This window comes from Colias philodice, chromosome 7 (genome assembly GCF_061535455.1).
Source record: "Colias philodice isolate Cphi_HAF_F1 chromosome 7, ilColPhil1 Martin Lab GWU primary, whole genome shotgun sequence".
NCBI classification, from domain to species: Eukaryota; Metazoa; Arthropoda; class Insecta; order Lepidoptera; family Pieridae; genus Colias; species Colias philodice.
In genome coordinates this window covers 3,399,580-3,419,381 of record NC_143092.1, presented here as the reverse complement: position 1 = coordinate 3,419,381, position 19,802 = coordinate 3,399,580, and the positions used below count along the sequence as shown (strand labels likewise).

Here is a 19,802-nt window from a genome sequence, read left to right as displayed (position 1 = left end):
ACACGAATTAAATAGAAATGGAATTCTCCGTCTGTAACAACAGACGGAGAATTCCACCAAAAATATGAAAAATATAGGCATGATGAAAAATTATGTTGCGGGTGGCTAGACTTCCAAATAGCTGGTCTAGCTAGAATTTCTGCAATAAAAGCTTCCGTCTCCATTTTCGCGAAAAAAAAACAAACTATTTTAAATTAAGTTCGCTCCGGGAGTAGTCGCCGCGTCTGCCGCTCGACTCCGTGGCCTGCGCCGTAATAACTCATACATTTGTTTCGATCGCTAGTCGTGCCGCGCGATTCGCTCGGGGAAATTCGCCGGTCGTCTCGCTGGTCGCCGCTGCGCGTGGCATGCCCAGTACATTTCCATACATTTGATTCATTCGCAAGACGCGCCGCCAGTCGCGCCGCGCGAATTTTCGCTATAGCGAATTGTCCGTGGCCAGCACGTAAGTTCACTGAACTTGCGAAATAAGTTTCGGTTTCGGCAAAAGTTTCGGCCGATTTTGGCCGAAACCGAAACTGCGGCCGAAACTTGATTTTTGGCCGAAACTCGGCCGAAACCGAAACCGAAACCGAAAGTTCGGTCGGACACTACATATTAATTAACTATGTTACTTTAAAACCGGTTCAAAAGCATATCATATGTAAAAAGTTGAGGACTTTTTTATTTAAGAAGTATTGATAGATTAATATTATAAAATAAAAGACGGACATGATCACATAAAACGAGATACACATATGTATAAATAGAAGTAAGATCGTCCAGTGGCCGAAATACGACCTTCCGATTCTACTCTCACCTGCATTCCACTGCTCGTATCGCAACACATACATACATAGATATTATATACTAATCTACATTGTCAGACGAAAACGATCATATACTTGTAGTATCTATCATCACGAAATTATGTAACTGGCAAAATAGGAAGGCAAGAATTGATGTAAAAATAAGAATCAAGGTGGATGTTTCTTACTCATAAAGTCAAAATTAGTGATCGGATCTCCATTTCAAATAGGTACAGAGATAGCTTGTTGTAATAAGCTCGTCACTAACAGTTAAAAAAAACAATAACAGTACAGTATTACATTATCTGTGATTTAAGTTCTCCGTTATATTATGACAATATTCATATAATTTCTTATTTCAAAGTAGTGTTGTACTCTACTTTGCCAATTTAAAATGCCCATACCAACCAATGGGACTGACATCAGAAGAACGTGTTCTGTAATCTTAACAGCGAATCCCTTCCTTAATCAAGTAAGCATTCACTTTGACCCTTCGTTCTGAAGTGTCGCATCAAAATGGTGACTCGAATATTGCGTAATGTTGGAGGCATTGAAGCCCACATGTGATATGGTAATCGATGGATAGATAACGTGGGGCAGATGCATTTCACATCTGTTTCACTGGTCTTTCTTTACAGATGAATAGTATGACCTTTTCTGTGTTATTAGAGGATTTTTTGTTAGTTTCCACCGAGAATCAAACTTAGGACCTCAGCTGTTCTCAGATAGTGTCCGAATGGTGAAAATTTATTAGATCTAATTATTGATTTACAGGTAAGTAGATGATTAGATATTATATGGATCAAGTGTCCATATTGACGGGCTTTTTGTAATAAGACTCTCCAAGCTCCATAGAACGTAGAAAGGTCCTAGTACACCTAAGAGAGAATACAAACCAGCATATTATTATAGAGATAGAGATGCCATGTACCTCTTTTACGGAATATTAAAAATTGATTTTATCAAAATTGAATCGAGACACAATACACCTCACCTACTTATTTTCCTCTGCAGTAAATTACATAGCAACCACAATTACAATTAACAGATACATATGTATTTTGACACTTTTATATTTTGAAAGATTTTGTAGGTGTACATGAGTTAATTCTTGGCACTGATTCCAAGAATCATTGTTTTATTAACAGACATACTTAGTTTATTGCTCTATATTTTTTGTAGCAAATACATGAAATTCCCCCACAAAATAGCCCCCACTGTTATGGTATTATATGATTATTGTTAACCGACTTCAAAAAAAAGGAGGAGGTTATTCAATTTATTAATTAGAAAAATAAGGCAAAATGTTATGCAAGTATGTATAAGAAAGAAAATATTGCTTTGTATAAATTGACCAGTAGATATTATTGGACTTGATTTGTATTTAATGTTATGACGTAAATTATGCCAGTATTAACTAATTCTTATAAGTTTAAGTTGTAGTTAATTTAAAATTATTAAATAATGTTAAATAAATTAAATAATGTTATGTTATCCTAGAGTTACGTAGTAGCTTTTTTAGTATTAGTCTATAGTTCAGTTAAAAACAGGAATATTATATTTGCTTATGTATGCGATACTTTCAACGCAAAGGCATTTTTGTCTGGGTATCGTATGACTTTGTTCTTAAAATCGACGTCCAAACTTACTTAAATTTAATAATATGCAGCTTTACGACAGTATCAAGGTGAAACAGGTTTTAAAAAATATTAATTGATACACATATCAACGAGGGCGTCGCGGGCGTATATCGAGATTTCTATTTCCTTTAATATGTACATAAAATCATAATCAGTCAATGTTTAAAATTTAGAAAACAAAATAATTTTATTATAGTTTTGTCAGTCCGTTGTAGGTTCAGGATACAAACATATAAACAACAGATAGATAAAAATTACATTTAAAATTGGTGTAGTAGTAGCGTTAGCTAAGCTTAAGTATTCTGTGGTAGTAGTTCCAAGAAAGACGCTCTAAAATCTAAATAATTCTACCATACTTCAGGAATGTTTTACAATTTTAAACATTAAACATGACTATTCTGGTAACAACAATAAATTACAACTCGTGATGATATTGAGCTTTAATAATTAATAATTCAATAATTCAATATGATATTAAAATAGTTATTTTATACTTAAAAAAAGGTTTTGATAAAAACCTTTTCCCCATTTTACTACACCAAGTTCAAAAAGCTTTCTAAGGATCTATATATCAGAAAAAATATATGCGTATATATATATATATATATATATATATATATATAATATATATGCATTATTATACTATTGACAATGTCCGGCCTATTATATACGTCTTTGATACTAAAAAAGTTGTAAGTACTCGTATACCCGACTCCCACTCATTGACTTTGCCTTTGACATTTGTTATTAATTCTGTAAGATCTTGCTAAAATTGAAACTAAAACCTTTGATATTAATATAGCACCTGTTTGTAAGAGATAACATTAAATAAATTAATTTGATTGCTGAGAGAATAAAAATGAGAAAACGCAAATATTAAAAATATTTATATTAAAAGTTAACAAATATACAAAAAATAAAAACCATTTTATAGAACTGTAAAAATATTAAAAGCTCAACTAGGTATTATAATTGAAACAAAGGAATAATACATTAGTTTTAGTAGTAATTTTTTGGAAAAGTAGAGTACGCACATTTTATTCAAATGCCATTTTGAATAAATACACATATTAAATTTCGCATTGGAATTTGCTTTTTCACAATTTGATTTTTCTTTAGCAAGTTCTCTACTAGAGTACCTAACTTCTATATTTCTATAGAAGTGGGAGTTATTCTTACTCACTGTTCTACGAAGTCAGATACTATTACGTCACTATTTAGTATTGTATTAAATCTCGTCGTAACGGAATCTAAACCATTTACCTATTAAATAATATTTCAAAAGTTATCTTCCAGGCAAATAAACTGTGGCGTATAATAATGTAGAGATAGTGCTAATTTTCGCATACATAAAACCCTAAACCGCATGTGGGTATTCGCATATATGTATGTGTATTTTAAATTCTCGTGTAATGGCATTTGTATCTATAAACTCTTCAGTTATGGCATGACCGATTAATATGATATGTATAAGTTTATTAGGTACTAGCTTTCCGCCCGCGGCTTCGCCCGCGTTTTCAGAGAAAAACCCGTTCCCGTAGGATTTCCGGGATAAAACCTATCCTATGTCCTTTCTCGGGTATCAAAATATATCTATACCAAATTACATGCAAATTGGTTCAGTAGTTCAGGCGTGATTGAGTAACAGACAGACAGACAGAGTTACTTTCGCATTTATAATATTAGTATGGATTCCTGTAGGCTCCAAACTACATATATTACAAATTTCTGATGAAGTAACGTTTGCCAGTTGGGTTAATTTATTTTAATATTGACAATAATTTTTATACTATACCGGCTCTATAAGAATTATATATTGTGTTCATTTCCTGGCACATAGAAAAACTTATTGGAGCCAAGCTAATTATTAACCTTTAGTTGTTCTAGTGTAGCAAGAAACCCCACGTATAAATCCAACGCTACAATATTATGTTACTCGATAATATATAATTTGATGCGAGAAATGCACAAAGCCAGTATTAGAGGATGATAACAGACTGGTATTAATAAACAATTATTATCTTTCATAATTGTATTGGTGTAATACCTAATTTATTGCCACGTGGACTTATTGACTTGTAATAGAAAAATATTTAATTGGGAGTTCTTCGCAACTATGTATCTGTTTACGTGTTTATGTATTTGAGTTTTGCACTTTAGCTTTAAAGGCCTGAACCGACATGGCCATAATTTGTGAATGAAGTGGTAAAATAATTGTTCTCCTTTTTTACCAAGAAAACATATTGGCGAAGGATAGGTCTTCCTTTTTTTATTTAATAATTATTATTTAAAAAATCCTGTATACAATATAAAATAGGTCCTAAAAAGTAAGTAGGTACAGTAGGTACCTACGTTATATTAATAGAGGCTAGAACTAGGTACTCTTTCTGATATCTATAACATACATACTTTCTCTTCCATAATATGTTTGATTGAGGAAATCAAATGAAAAAATAATAGTACACAAAAACAATAATATACTCGATAAACACGAGGAAGTGAAAAAAAATACATAAATTAATTAATAGAGTAAATAAAGGAACTAAACAAAAATACATTAAAATTAACGTCATTAGACATTAATGACGTAGCCGATGAATTCCAACATAATAAGACAAAATTTAATTACATTAACCGTTTATAGTGGTTTGTAAAGCATCAAGCCTTTCAAGGTTTTAACCAATATTGAATGATATAAGCGCGTCGTTTCGTACCTAGCATATACTATACATGAATACGTACCATAGTATAAAGAGAACTTATACTATGTACGTACTACATTAAAGCGTGTAGATAATTAAGGACATTCGTTTGTTTTGAAGGTGATTGAATTAAACTGCGGTGTGAGATTATATTATATGCAGATTAATTTGTACTATGGTATATTACCTAATCTAAATAAATAACTTTTTTATTACTATGCATATGTTATATAATAAAATGTGATTCATACCCTGATTAAAAGACTTTTAGCAAGCTTTTAAGCTACCAAGTACCCTTGCTGTGGTTTGGCTCCAATCTGACCTTTTACAAAGTCGGAAAAATTGTCTATGGCTAAAGAGATAAAAATAAAAAAATATAAAATACCTAGTTCAAGATTGTTTTCAATATACGGTAAAACAATTTATTAGAGAATTAGTTCATTCTAAAGTTTGGATAGTAATTAATAGATAATGTTTGTTACAGGATTCACTTAAAAAAATAACAAGTAATCAATCACTGAATTGACATTAATAATTATAATTACTTATTGAGTAAACCTTTATAATATTTTATTCTTAAATCAATCCTTTAAATATAGTTCGTAGGGTATTCGTTCTTCTGTATCTTTCAATAATGTTGCACAGTTTATATCGCGGTTATAATTACATACCTATTTTATTAATCTTTGTAATAAATAGTTCTCTCATAAATGTATGTTTCATGGCAATGCACGAAGAAGATCGCTAGTAAGAATCGTAGGAATATCAAGGATAGGTTGCAAGGGTAGGTATTATAAGTCCAAGTTAAAGCTTGGAAACACCATCTAATCTCCCACAGATATATTATCCCTTAACAATGTTTCAAAATTATGGTATTTTCACATATAAATGTATGTAATTAAATGACGCCATGTAGACGTAATACCAGCTACTCCAGCTAGTAGTAATATAAATTATACATCACGTTTATATGTAATGCAACAATTTAGATTTTGTATTAGTCCTTTTAAATTATAGCTATCGCCTATCAGCTTATAAATAGTTGCAGTTGTAATAGTGAGGAGAGCATGCTTAAGCGTGAAGCATGCTTGGTTGTGGAAAATTGAATTTGGGTCACGCTGGGAAAACCTATGGGGAAAATTGTCGTTGATTTTGAGATTTCAGATGTTATGTCAACTACCGTATGATTGATGAGTCAAATGGAAGTCTCTTCCGTCTTTTTTTGTCCAAATAAAAAAAAGTATGAAAGTACCTAGGTACTTAACTTAACATTCGAGTATATATTCTATGTCCTTAAAAATTACTAGAATAGAAGAAAACAAAAAAATACAAATGGAGCGTCGTTTTTTAAGACAGTTACCACATATTTTAGGAACATAAATAATACATTCTGTATGAATAATATTTTGTTAATTTTATATTTACACTAGGTAATTAAATATATTTATCAAATAAGTAACAAATCAATCATTTTAAACGATGATGAGGACCTTATCATATCAACAACATTTATCTAATAATAAATTAATTAGTCACAATCACAGACAATAATATTACATTGGCATTGCGATTTAGATCTAAACACAGGAGATACTTTAAATGAGAAGTCTATTTCACCCACACACATAACAAATCAATAAAAAATGTAAAAAATTCCAACATATGACGTCACGACTGAAAAGCGATAACAAAGAATATTTCCAAGTAAAGATTTGTATTTTGTACAGTTTACGGGTAAGAAAATAATGACGTAACATTACCGTACTAGCCTACGTAGAGATGATAACCCATGGATTACCCATAAATGTAGTTGTCATCATGACACCTTAGAAGCTTATCGTTCATGTATATCATTCTTAGTCATCACCTTTCAACTATTGGTCGATTGATTATAGTAAGGTGGGACTGGAATATGAATGGTGGTCGTTTATCTGCATACCTAGTTGAGAAATATGATGAAAAAGAGTTTTTATTACATAATATTATTTAAAAAAAAACATTAATATGCGTCAGAAGTGAAACTTCTTTGGCAAGATTCAAAGACACCTATATCACCTTACTCAGTGACGTGACGGTACTGCCATGACGCGACCTTGAAATTTTAGGTACTTTAAACAAAATTTTACTAAGTATGAACATCCTTTTGTTATTGGAAATTATGAAGTTTTGTATTTATTTTGCGAATTGGAGCTACTCATCAATTAGGTACTGAAGTCACCTTCAAGGACATTATCAACTTTATATTTCCATCTAAGATCGAACTCAACAGAGAGGCTCTGTTGTGGCGCTATCATATCTAGAACACTAGGGAAGAATCCAAAACCTAAGGCTTTTTTTTTTTTTTTCAAGTGGGGAAATCTTGCCTAAGATAGCCACGGCTCCCGGGGAAGGAGCCGTGGGTTATGTCGGATTCCTACCTACTAAAACCCCACCGTGTACCAACGCGCTGCTTTAGACGGGATGCGGGTACACATTCGCAATCTTCCGCATGAAGGCTATACAAGCACCTTTGTATCCAATACTAACATTAAACATTTACCAAAATTTGCTTGTTTCTGTATTTTAGAATAAAATAATATTTTCACAACAAGTCCGATATCCCAAAAGGGTCGTCTGGATAAATACGTAATAGGGAAGGTATGCAAAAACATGCCTTATAAATAATTATAAACTTTCATGGAATTATCAACTGTGCTGTAATAGATATACAAACAAATTATAATTAAATGCAATATGATTATCCGGGATATACCTACTTAGGTCATATTTTTACTTAATGATCTAAGGGGATATGTCATAAATTGATCATCGGGAATAAATTGAGATATAGATAGGTAGGTACCTACTGCCATATTAATCTCATTTTAGTTTTCAACTATTGCACTATTTTTATCGTTGAAATCCAAGAGCAAAGCTTAATTCTAAAAGTCTAACATAATCAAGTAAATGCTGTAATAAAATAAAACGCTTTCGTTCCGTCCAGATTTTCGAGGTTCAATACCTTGTAGGTATAAACACAATCGCTTGGAAATGTGTATTATAAATCAGTATCTACTGTAATAATATTATTAGGGTCCTAATCGCCCCTGCATAATGTATGATAACAATAAATTATTATAAGATGTACCCACTGCCTCGATTGAAAAAGCAATTTGCTAATAGGTTCTCAACTTCTTTGTTGTGAATTATGTAAAGATAGCCACACAAGCTCCCGACATAAAATATATAATATGATATTTACTTTAAGATATTTCAAAAGCGTAAGTTTTAATATAATTATGTTTCAGAATTTAATTCTAAGATCATAGATGCAAGATATAACCTCATGCATAGTTTTATTTTCGTTTAACAAAAATAATATTGTTGTTTGCGTTTGTGATACTAACGCCATCTCTTGAAAAATGTAATAAATTGGTATCATTTCAAAACTTGCACTTTTAAGGACTTATCGTGGATTGAGTGTTTACTATTAGATGTCGCTGTAAACTACGTCTGGAAAATATGAATATTGTAAGATGGCGCTACACCCGTTAAAAATTAATAAAATAAATAAATAAAACATAGGTAGTTCATTTGGCTCTATTTTTGCGTGATTATGTCCTACTAGGTATATCTCTTTTTTATTCTTGTTAAATATTGTATGTGTATTTTTTAATCGATTAAATACTAAATGTTTTTAGATTTCTATATTATTCACCTTATTTTTAGCTTTCTGTGTTATTGTTTAGTTATTTTTTGTGACCTGGGGGAGATGGCTGTGTAGCCATAAACGCTTTTTATGATATTGTATCTGTATTTATTGTCTATTTTGTATTTTATTCGGTAAGGTTTTCATTAATTATTTAAATAATACATCATCATCTAAGGCTAAGCTATTTTTAAAAGCTTTTAAAATTTCTAAACTCGTGTAAGTATACAAGTCCAATTGCCTAATTATTATAATCCTCTTTACAACCAATGTTTACAACTTTATTTTTATCTACTTAGGTACGTACTGCATATATTAATTAATGCTAAACAATCCATTGATTTAATTTCTTGTCGTTCGTCTGGTAGTCTGTAAGAAATTCACGGCACAAATGTGGAGCAGCCATAAGTGTAGGCAGTAGGCACCCAACATGAACATCCTCCTTCATTGACCCAAGTCCCAACGGTAGTCATGGTTACGTGGTTACATCGTGCAAGGGCGTGAAGTTACCATGACAACCGTCTAGGTCTTACATTAGTTTATTAAACTGTTCATAGATGGCGTTAAGTCTAACAAAATATCTGGACAAGCCAAGGACAAGCTTTCCTCTAGAGTCTAGACTTTTTTTCTAATATTTTTTTATGATTTTTTATTTATTTAGATGTTACTTAAGTTTCCATTATGATGAAATCTCAATGCGATTTTTTATTGTGTTTGTGTTTATAGATGTACCATAAGAAATCACTCAAATCTAAAAAAAAGTATTAAAAAACGAAAATGAAAACTACTATAACGACTTAACTTAGGTATAGGGTAACTTTTGTATATTAATATCGATATTTTATCGGTGCAGGTGGCTTTGTCTGAAATAATAATATGTGTAATCTCATTGCAAAGAATGCCCAAAACTATTATTTAAAAAACTTGAAACATTTTCTTGTAAAATTGTATCTGCTATTTGTTTGTTACTGTACATAATGTGACGATACTATAATATTACAGCCATAACTCTTAAAAAAACCTACTTACTACTTATCATGTTTCAGTTTTTTTAAGTTTTACCTATGGGCTATGACTTTATAAAAATGATCTTTCTAAAAAGTTATCAAATCATCATAAGTACCTATTATTTGATAACTTTTTTAAATTTAACTTTTTTAATATATTTTGTGTTAAATAATTCATCTGGGGGCACGGTAGTGCCCCCGCCAAGACGAGCCAAGCGAGGCGCACGGGCACTACCTACCTTTTCTCGAAGCGCTTCGACGTTTTTTTGAACCCTCATAACTTGGGTTTGGATTATGCTAGATCAACAAAATTTTCGGGATATATTGTCAATAGCGGACTTATTGAACGTATTAAGTTTTAATTACATTAGCTTTTATACTTCAGATTTTATTTATATCTAAAAAACGCTAATTTCGTCACTGACTCACTGATGATCATCAAAATTCTTAAGGTATTTCCTAATGTCCTAGAAAGCTGAAATTTTGTATGTAAGCTAGTATTAGCACATAAACAACAAAAAAATTATAAAACTTGTAACTTTCATCCCCCAACCCCTTAAACTAGGGGATGGGAGTTTGTATGAGACCTGTAATTTTAAATTAAATTTTGATGACGCTAGAGGTCTAATCTAATAATCTAAAACTTGGTTCCCCTAGATATATATATGTATAGGTACTCCTTGTTAAAAAAAATTGTTACAAACAACCTACAAAAAGAAATGAAATCCCACCAAAAACATTTTCATGTAAAATGTTGCCAAGACGAGCCCATATGATTCGCACTGTCAAAAAGTTATCAGATCTCATGTAGAGCCAAGCTTCTAACACTACACGCCCTAACTCTACAAGGCCTAACTTCACAAACACTACACCTTAGTCAAAATATGTGGCTTGGCCGTTCGTTACTACAAGAACTATTGTATAACACAAAAGTAATGAACAGTGAATAAATTTTTCACCTTACGCCGATGTGAATGTAGCGAAATGGCCAAGCCACATATTTTGACTAAGGTGTAGAGTTTGTGAAGTTAGGCCTTGTAGAGTTAGGGCGTGTAGTGTTAGAAGCTTGGCTCTACATGAGATCTGATAACTTTTTGACAGTGCGAATCATATGGGCTCGTCTTGGCAACATTTTACATGAAAATGTTTTTGGTGGGATTTTCATTTCTTGAAAAAATATGTTATATTTTTACTAACTGAATTACTCAATTCAAATCTAGAGTTAAAAAATAATTATAGAATATTTTCTGTACATTTTATACACAAGTATTTATTATAAAAATATAACATACCTATTTACATAATATATTATTTTAAAGGGATTCTGGGGTACAGAAGGCTTTCACCCAATAAAAACACCAATTTTTTTATATTTCTATTTATTGATTTAATTTGAACTTCGAACTCACAATAAAATGCAGCACAGGAAACACAAAAATATCCAAACCATTTAATATTTCTTAAAAATACGTGAAATAGTGATTAGGATTCACATAAATAAGGATCACTACGTACATCGATCGCTATTGACGAACATCCAATAATATTAAACACCGAATGGACATTAATTTTTAAATACCGACAAAAGACAGATGATTTTGAGCAAAGAGTTATGTTAGAAAAATAAGTGGTCGGTTTGTCACTTAGTATTTAGTAAAAATACAGCGGTTACGTGATGCAGGATTAAAATTACGTTACAGTGAGTTTATCTTACGTAAATGCCGAAAAGCTGGGCGTGCGCATATTCCAACCCTTCCCGTCGTGGCGCGACTCTAACGCCATCTCTTATCCGATACACCGCGCCACACAAGTTTGGGTTAAAATAGAACGCCGACGCATCTGATATGACTTCCTTATGTAGTAACGTCACTACGCCCGTAAACAAATAGAATTCGTGTATATAAATTATTAGCTTATGTAACATATAAGCTTAAATGTATATAATACTGAGGCAGAATTACATCTTAACTACGGCGTAACATTAAGTGTGGTACGTGGGAGTAGACACGAGCGCAAGCCCTTACATTAATCGGACGAATGCGATATATAATTATATTTTGCTTTATATCTATGTATCTGACGCTAAAACATCTATATAATGTATTACTTTTTGTACATCTACTTATACAATAACCATACATACACCCACTAAGCTTGACTGCTTGCCGATGCCGAGTACTCAAACAGACAAAGAAGTAAATCAATGATGGCACTGTTTGACTAGATTTTCTGTTATGTGTTCTTTTTTGCTCCTAGATGGCATTTTATTCAATTTGAGTACAAGGCTCTTAACTATCGGGAACTAAGAGTATCGTCCCGCGGGCAAACGACGTACGATAGAATAGATAGAAATAATAGTTGAAGGGGAAATACTACAGAGAATAAAGAAGTATAGGGACTTGTTCACAATAACTAGAAGTAGACTAGAAGGCTGAATAAAGCGTTCGCCCGCGCCGGCTTTGCCGCCCGTTCCTTCGCTAAGTACACAATAATTATTAAAATATATTTTCGCATTTTATTACATAAAATTCACGTTATGTTCTACCTACGTTAGAAAAGGAAAGCGGGCTTTAAGAGTAAGTAATAAGGTTCGAATTTGTACGCGGAGTTTATATACACTGCGTACCATGGACGTTTATTCGACTCGCTCAAGGGATAACATTCACCTGAGAAATGCAAGATTAAAAAGAATCAAATAAATATTGAGATCGTTGGAATGTTAGTAAAATAAGTACAAATGTTACAAGAGACAAAACGAAATGGATGTTATCTTTTGAGCCGTTGCCTCAAAACTTAATTTAAAAAACTTGCCTACAAAGTGACACTTAAAAATCTAAAACACTAGACAAAAACTTAACCCTAATCTTATAAGTTAAATAAATAAATAATTTGGTGCAAACATAAAAGTAACATAATATATAAAACAATATCACTTATAAGTATTATAATTTAAGTATTGTTTGACTGACCGCGAAATATCGCAAAATATAGGTTTACTAATCACATAAGCTTCTTATAGACACGTAAATAAATCCCTCCAGGCTTGCGGAAAGAAGATCGGACAGTATCGGCTCACACATTCATTCCATAAAGAATTAATTTATAAAGGACATAGATATAAGGGGAAGGGCTAAACCCAGAAATTGTTAGGACGCAAGCACACACCACAAGTCGTTTCGAAGTAACAGTATCTAGTTTGCAAAATAACCGCTAGATGGCGTTATTTCCAATTAAAGAAGGGGTTAAAATGCGAGTCTCGCCTCGCATTGAAACATTAGAAAGAAGAAGGAAGACAAGCCTGGCGGTGGAGTGTGGGGGGTTTACGGGGGGAGAAAATTTACTCCTTAACTTCGAAGTATTTATAAGTGGGATTTTCGTATCCGTTTATCTGCATGTTGGCGACGTGCCGCTCCTCCGGAGTGGGGGCCACAGCGCCGGTTTGTTCAACCTGGTTATTAAAACAACATAAACAATCAGTTTACAAGCAGTCATAATTAAGCATATAAAAAAGGTTGAATCCAAGATAATTATTTTATTTTTAATTAATTATATTAATTTTATACATAAAGGTATATATCAGTTACAGTGAAATTTCCCTAATTTAACGGGTTTTAATAAAATATGTTGCTATAATATGATAGTATGTACAAATAAGCGAGGGTCCCACGGCCTGCCTGGCAATAGGTTGCGTCAGGCGTTGTTGTCAGTCTATAGGCCTGTATCGACTCTACTGTAAAAAAATCTAGATATTATTTAGTAATTGAAATCTAGGTATAACGGTCACCTGCACGAATCCCTGCGCGGAGGGCGCGCGGTCGCGGCGGCGCGCGACGGCGAGCGCGACGGCGGCGGCGGCGGCCAGCGCGGCGCCGCCCACGCACAGCGCGGGGTACAGCGCGCCCGACGAGCCGCCCGGCGCTGCGCCGCGCACCGTGTAGCCCTGGGGATATGTTCCCATGTTAAGTCACTCAATGAAAATAAAATTCCATAGCATAAAAATAAAACGGGAGCCGGGTTTCGGCGAAAATTGATCGATTTTTTGTTGTTGTACTTAAAAATTTCTCATTTATACTTAAAAAAAGACGGGTTGCACTCCGGGAGTGCCGGCAGAAGTGAAAAGTTGATTATTAACGTTGAGCATGTTTGATATTTTGGAATGGTCTTACGCTTACGGTCTATATCCGTCTTACGCTTATTCGATCAGGTCCTGTGTCCTGACGCGAGTTTAAGATTTTATATCCATTACAGAAAACGTGCTCAACGCCGCTAAAGAAGTTTTCACTTCAAAAAAAACACAGTGAGACATATTGGTCCACTGTGGTGTATACTCACAGGCTGCGAGTGCTGCAGCTCGTGCTTGAGCGCGTGCGCGGGCGGCGGCGGCGCGCGCTCCTCCGCCTGCTCCAGCGCCGCGCGCAGACCCTCGCCCTCCGTCTGGAACAACACCTTCGCCAATGTGTACTAGCTCTTTTATACCGTCTGATATGAGAGGTATACTATGTCTTCTATGTCATTTAACGCCACCTTCAATGCGTACTGGCTCTTTTTTACCATAATATGAAAGCTTCAAAGTCATTAAACGCCAAGTCAACATTAAGTGCTTAATGCGATAAGTACCATTAAAAATTTCAACATGTATGGTAAACTTTGTACAATTCAGAGTTGGGATATAATTAACAAACTTTTGGACCTTTTTATTACTCAGGTCCTGAAATAAGAAATAAATAGTTGGTATAGAGGTAAATCCTCAAAACAAGCTATGATAATAGACGTAGTAGTAAACTGAGTGATGACAATTAGAATGAGGTACTGCGTAAGCCTTCTAGATCAAAGAATTTAATTTATCGATGCAATATTTTACAACTTGCAACTTCATTAAGTTAAACTTTTCTAGCTTCATAAGATATCCTTTAAAATTTAAAATATTTATTTCTTTAAATTTGTTAGCATTATTACCTCTCCAGTGGATCGTCGGCTCGAGGTCTCGCTGATCTCGCCAGTCTCGGTCTCGCTCTCCGGGGCCTCTGTCATGGTGCTGGTTATGATTTCCTGCAAATTACCATAATTTAATTATTGGCTAAAAATGAGGATTACGTAGAAGATATATAACGATATAACAAATACATAGATTCATAGATACATTTATCTCAAAACTGGGTACTTACCAATTGAATGCGACAGGATCCTTCAGAATTTTTAAATGTTTGAAATATATAATGTAGCACTCACAGTAGTAGTAGTCTCCTGAGTGAAGGCGCGCGTGGTGAGGTCGTGCACGGAGACGGGCGAGGGCGGGGCGGAGGGCGCGGGGGAGGGGCTGCTCGGGGCCGCGGTTGTTTCCTCGGGCTCACTGGCCTCGCTTGCCTCGTCGTCAGCTTCCTCGCTCTCCTTGACGCCGTTGGCGGTCTGGTACGTAAAGGTATAGAATGTGGTGAGTCGTCTGGTAGTAAGCGACGACTATCCTACTACATATTTAGTATATTATAAAGGCGAAAGTTTGTATGTATGGATGTATGAATGTTTGTTACTCTTTCACGTAAAAACTACTGAATGGATTTGAATGAAACTTTACCACAATATAGCTTATACATCAGAATAACACATAGGATAGGTTTTATCCCGGATATCCCACGGGAACGGGAAATATGCGGGTTTTCCTTGGCGAAGCCGCGGGCGGAAATCTAGTCGCCTATAAATATTTGCTGTGGTCTTAAGCTTTTGCAAATACCAAGTTTGTGGAATAAGGTACAAAGAAATGATCTCGTAAAACAATGTAAATTATGAGTAGACTTCTAAATGAAACCATTCATTTAACCGATTCCTTAACCACAAATTATATATTCAGTTGCACCCAATACAAAACAACGTTTTCTGTAAGACAATCTATGTAAAAGTTTTCAGCTATTTAAACTGAAAAGTAATAGCGATATGATCTGTATTAGTTAAGTCAGAAAAAGAAGTCTTTCCTTTCTTTCTACCACAGAAGAATTTTCAACTGCATATTATTTTAACCCAATCAGAGAGCAGAGCATTCAATACCTTAGCACGTTCATTCTCAATGTCCTGTCTCTGGCGAGTGCGCTGGTCCCTCTTAGCGTTGAGTTGTTCCCTTGCGGCCTGTTCCCTCTGCACCTCAGCCTCGATGCGGTCCAACAACAGTTCCTCGGCTTCAGGGGTCATCGACATCAGGGATACGGCCATGTCGTCCTTGGATTGCATTGACTGGAATGGTAAGTGGTTTTGTAATTAGTAATTTGCGCCAAACTGTGAGCAGGCGCTGGTTTTGGTAAAATGAAAGCCCACACAAAAACTTTTCATGAACTGTATTTGTTATAATTATTTTTTTATAATGCCTAGTTAATGTGTGCAACGGTGCACGTCTTATGCGAGACTGACTTCCGATCATTATTTCTATTTTACTCTCTTATGTTTTATACACAAACAATTGCCTAATAGACTGGGGTAGAAGCCTTTAAAAATAATGAAAAGATAAAAAAAATCGCAGTCGGATGAAACCCGAGGAGTTTCATGGAGTTTCATCAAACGAGAGGAAAAGGAGGGGAATATGATGAAAATAAAAGGAAAAATAAATTACGGTCAATCCGAGTTCGGGAAGTGGGAGGGGGGAGCTTTTAAGAGAAAAAAATGGTTTCTCGTGATTTCCGACAAAACTACAAGTCCTATAGAAAAAAGTTCAATCGCAAAGTTGTAAGTAATTAAAAGTTCTACAACTTTTGTATTCACAATTTTTTCACATAACCTAAAAATTTAGGTGAAAAATTCAAAAAACCAAGTTTTTGGTCTTTTATTTTTATCTACTTCAAAATTTATTTTTTTTCTACGAAATTTGGTGGAAACTTGCTTTATTATGTCCCAAATATACTGTAATTTATTTGATTGAAAATATTTATTTTTTCGCCTTATTTTGAATTAATACCAAAAAAACAACCTAATTTTCAATCGAAAAGTCACCCGTCAAAATATCAGCTTTTTTCAAAAACTTGGGGTGCCTTTTATTCATTGAAATCTCTACTTTCATATGGTGTAAAAAAAATAAACACCACTGTAGTAAATGTTCTCAGGAAATGCATACAAACAGTGTAATAATGAGCTTTTACTAAATCAGGCACTCTTCTTGAACTCTATATCTTCTCTTGTATCGGCTTTTCGGTAATATTTCAAAAGAAAAATAATTATCTGTTCTAAGTTTAATATTTTACAGCATATTCAAAAGCAAAATGATGTCGATAAAAACATTTCAGGTAGTTCGAGAAGTGTGCCTGATTTAGTAAAAGCTAATTTTCACACTGTTTGTATGCATTTCCTGAGAACATTTACTATGGTGGTGTTTATTTTTTTTACACCATATGAAAGTAGAGATTTCAATGAATAAAAGGCACTCCAAGTTTTTGAAAAAAGCTGATATTTTGACGGGTGACTTTTCGATTGAAAATTAGGTTGTTTTTTTGGTATTAATTCAAAATAAGGCGAGAAAATAAATATTTTCAAACAAAAAAAATACAGTGTATTTGGAACATAATAAAGTAAGTTTCCACCAAATTTCGTAGAAAATAAATAAATTTTGAAGTAGATAAAAATAAAAGACCAAAAACTTGGTTTTTTGAATTTTTCACCTAAATTTTGTGGTATGTGAAAAAATTGTGAATACAAAAGTTGTAGAACTTTTAATTACCTACAACTTTGCCATTAAACTTTTTTCTATAGGACTTGTAGTTTTGTCGGAAATCGAGAGAAACCATTTTTTTCTCTTAAAAGCTCCCCCCTCCCGCTTCCCGAACTCGGATTGACCGTAATTTATTTTTCCTTACATTTTTATCATATTCCCCTCCTTCTCTAATAGGTTTCATCCGACTGCGATTTTTTTTGTTTCAAAAATTATCTTCTCTAGTCTATAAACAATTTTTCTTTCAATTCAATTCTTTTAGGAAATATCTAGCAGATCCTCTTAAACTGGTCTTTTCTATTTTAGTATTTAAACAAAAGAAGATTTTCTGTGCATTTTAGAAAACAGATATCTTTGAAACTTTTACATTTAATTGAGTTTTGGAAGGTCCAGCATTACAAAATTAAAAAGAAAATTATTCTAATTCTATAAGCACTCATACCTGAACATAATCTTCAATAGCGGTTCCAATGGTGGCGTAGAGGTGTGGGCGGCGGCGGAGAGCAGACAAGGCACGTTGCAGAGCACGGTCGGCATCCTACGTGTAACAAAATATGTTCAATAAATTTAAAATTTTTCACTTTCAAAGTGGTGTTTGATTTAAAAAATCACTGCGTTGTAAGTTTTTCTAGTTCTGAATATACTCCTGAATTATTACCGAGAAATTTATTTTCATTGAATTGATTTTTCATTGACTTTTGCAGTGAATCTGTAATTTACCTCTTCCATTAGAAAAGCACAACATGAACATTATAATTATTTAAATTATCAGACCACATATTTCCTATTTGATAAGAAGTGAATTTTCTTAGAAATCATCCATGTTAACAAATTGTGTGCGTGTGTGAAAAACCCCGAACAGTCAACCAATAAATATAAATATTAAAATACCTGAAGTCTATCAGCAGCGCTGGATCTTTCAGCGGCTGCAGCCTCCCGTCCAGCGGCTGCAGCGCGGCGCCACGCGGTCAGCGCTCCGCTGCGCTCAGCGGCGAGGGCGCGGACCAAGCGCTGCAAGCACTTCTGGACGCGGTGGGCCTGTGCATGGAAGTTGTTCTAGAACATTCCTTATACCGCTTTTGTGTTTTTTAAACAAATAAATAAATCGTTTATTTGCAAGTAAACATGGTATGCATAGGTGTTAAAATACATTATTACAGCATTTTTTTTAAGATCTGGGCGTGGTGCGTGTAAATAGTTTTCCTCATGTGGAATAGCTAAAAAGCTAATTACTAAACCTCATGAAAGCGCATCATCAGCATTAAATTATAATTTTTAAAATGATTTTTGTGTTTTCAAACGTCAGATTATAATATTTAGGTTGCATGTCGTCCTTTAGTATGATGCTTAGTTTTTATGGATTTCTTTAACACACTAGAAAAACACCTTAGAAAAGTTAACAATCTAAATAATTATTTTAACAACTTACATTAGGAGGCGTATCGCGAAGAGACCGAGTATAGCAAGCGAGGGCGGTTCGGCGGCGCTGAGCGAGGTGAGCGAGCACACGCTGTTGATGTAAAGCAGCCAGACGACGGCGTTCAGCCACGCCTTCTTCTTCCAACGACTAATGAAGAAAAGCATAATATTATTATTAAGATAAAAAAAGCCTTTTAGAAAATATTTAGGATGTTAGACTCCTACTTATTATGACTGATTTGGTCACTGAAAACAGGTGTGGAAAACTTTATCAACTTTGCAAGATATTATGTTGATGTGGGTAAAATTTTGGCATCATTGTGTGTTTTTGTTTTGTGTAATTATTTTATTTCTTTCTTTACTATTTGTATCTACATTTGGTGCCAAATTAACGTATTTACATAATATGTCTATGTCTAGTTCTATGAAAAAGTTTTAGTGGATTATTTATTTTGTAGTATGATGAAATTGTACCTGAATGTTCGATTGGAATTTAGCAGTCATCCGTTGACGGAAGGTCTGGGCGGCGGCGGGGTCTGACGTCATCATCTGTTGGTAACGGTCCTCGAGCTCTGACCACTCTCGCATCACTTTGGTAATCTGTAAGGATAAATATGTTGCATATAACATTTTTTTCCGAAATTTTGATACTATTCTTTTCTATTATGATAATATCATCATCATAACAGGAATAGTTTTAACTTTTAACGTGATTAAGTGATGTTTTTTTTCTGACAAAGAAGTGTGATGATATTAAAATTCTACATAGTTCCATATTGGATCATCCATACTAATATTATAAATGCGAAAGTAACTCTGTCTGTCTGTCTGTTACTCAATCACGCCTAAACTACTGAACCAATTTTCATGAAAT

The 19,802-nt window shown here is 33.9% G+C and overlaps 2 protein-coding genes across 9 annotated transcripts in view; one reads left to right on the top strand and one right to left on the bottom strand.

Annotated features, from left to right (window-relative positions):
• LOC149486965 (uncharacterized) overlaps positions 1-19,802 on the top strand; it is a 216,898-nt gene that overhangs the window by 74,622 nt on the left and 122,474 nt on the right. The window lies entirely within an intron of this gene.
• Appl (amyloid-beta-like protein) overlaps positions 11,203-19,802 on the bottom strand; it is a 110,823-nt gene continuing 102,223 nt past the window's right edge. For 5 of the 8 annotated variants that reach the window (XM_089697188.1, XM_089697190.1, XM_089697191.1 and 2 more), the window contains exons 8-17: positions 19,403-19,528; positions 18,939-19,076; positions 18,401-18,547; positions 17,952-18,047; positions 15,865-16,047; positions 15,055-15,231; positions 14,782-14,874; positions 14,158-14,271; positions 13,610-13,765; positions 11,203-13,273 (exon numbers count right to left, since the gene is read on the bottom strand). In XM_089697188.1, the coding sequence (XP_089553314.1) occupies positions 13,163-13,273; positions 13,610-13,765; positions 14,158-14,271; positions 14,782-14,874; positions 15,055-15,231; positions 15,865-16,047; positions 17,952-18,047; positions 18,401-18,547; positions 18,939-19,076; positions 19,403-19,528 (1,341 nt within the window). In that variant the 3' untranslated portion in view covers positions 11,203-13,162. The remainder of the gene's footprint in view (positions 13,274-13,609; positions 13,766-14,157; positions 14,272-14,781; positions 14,875-15,054; positions 15,232-15,864; positions 16,048-17,951; positions 18,048-18,400; positions 18,548-18,938; positions 19,077-19,402; positions 19,529-19,802) is intronic. The other 3 variants (XM_089697189.1, XM_089697193.1, XM_089697196.1) reach the window with 1 other exon arrangement.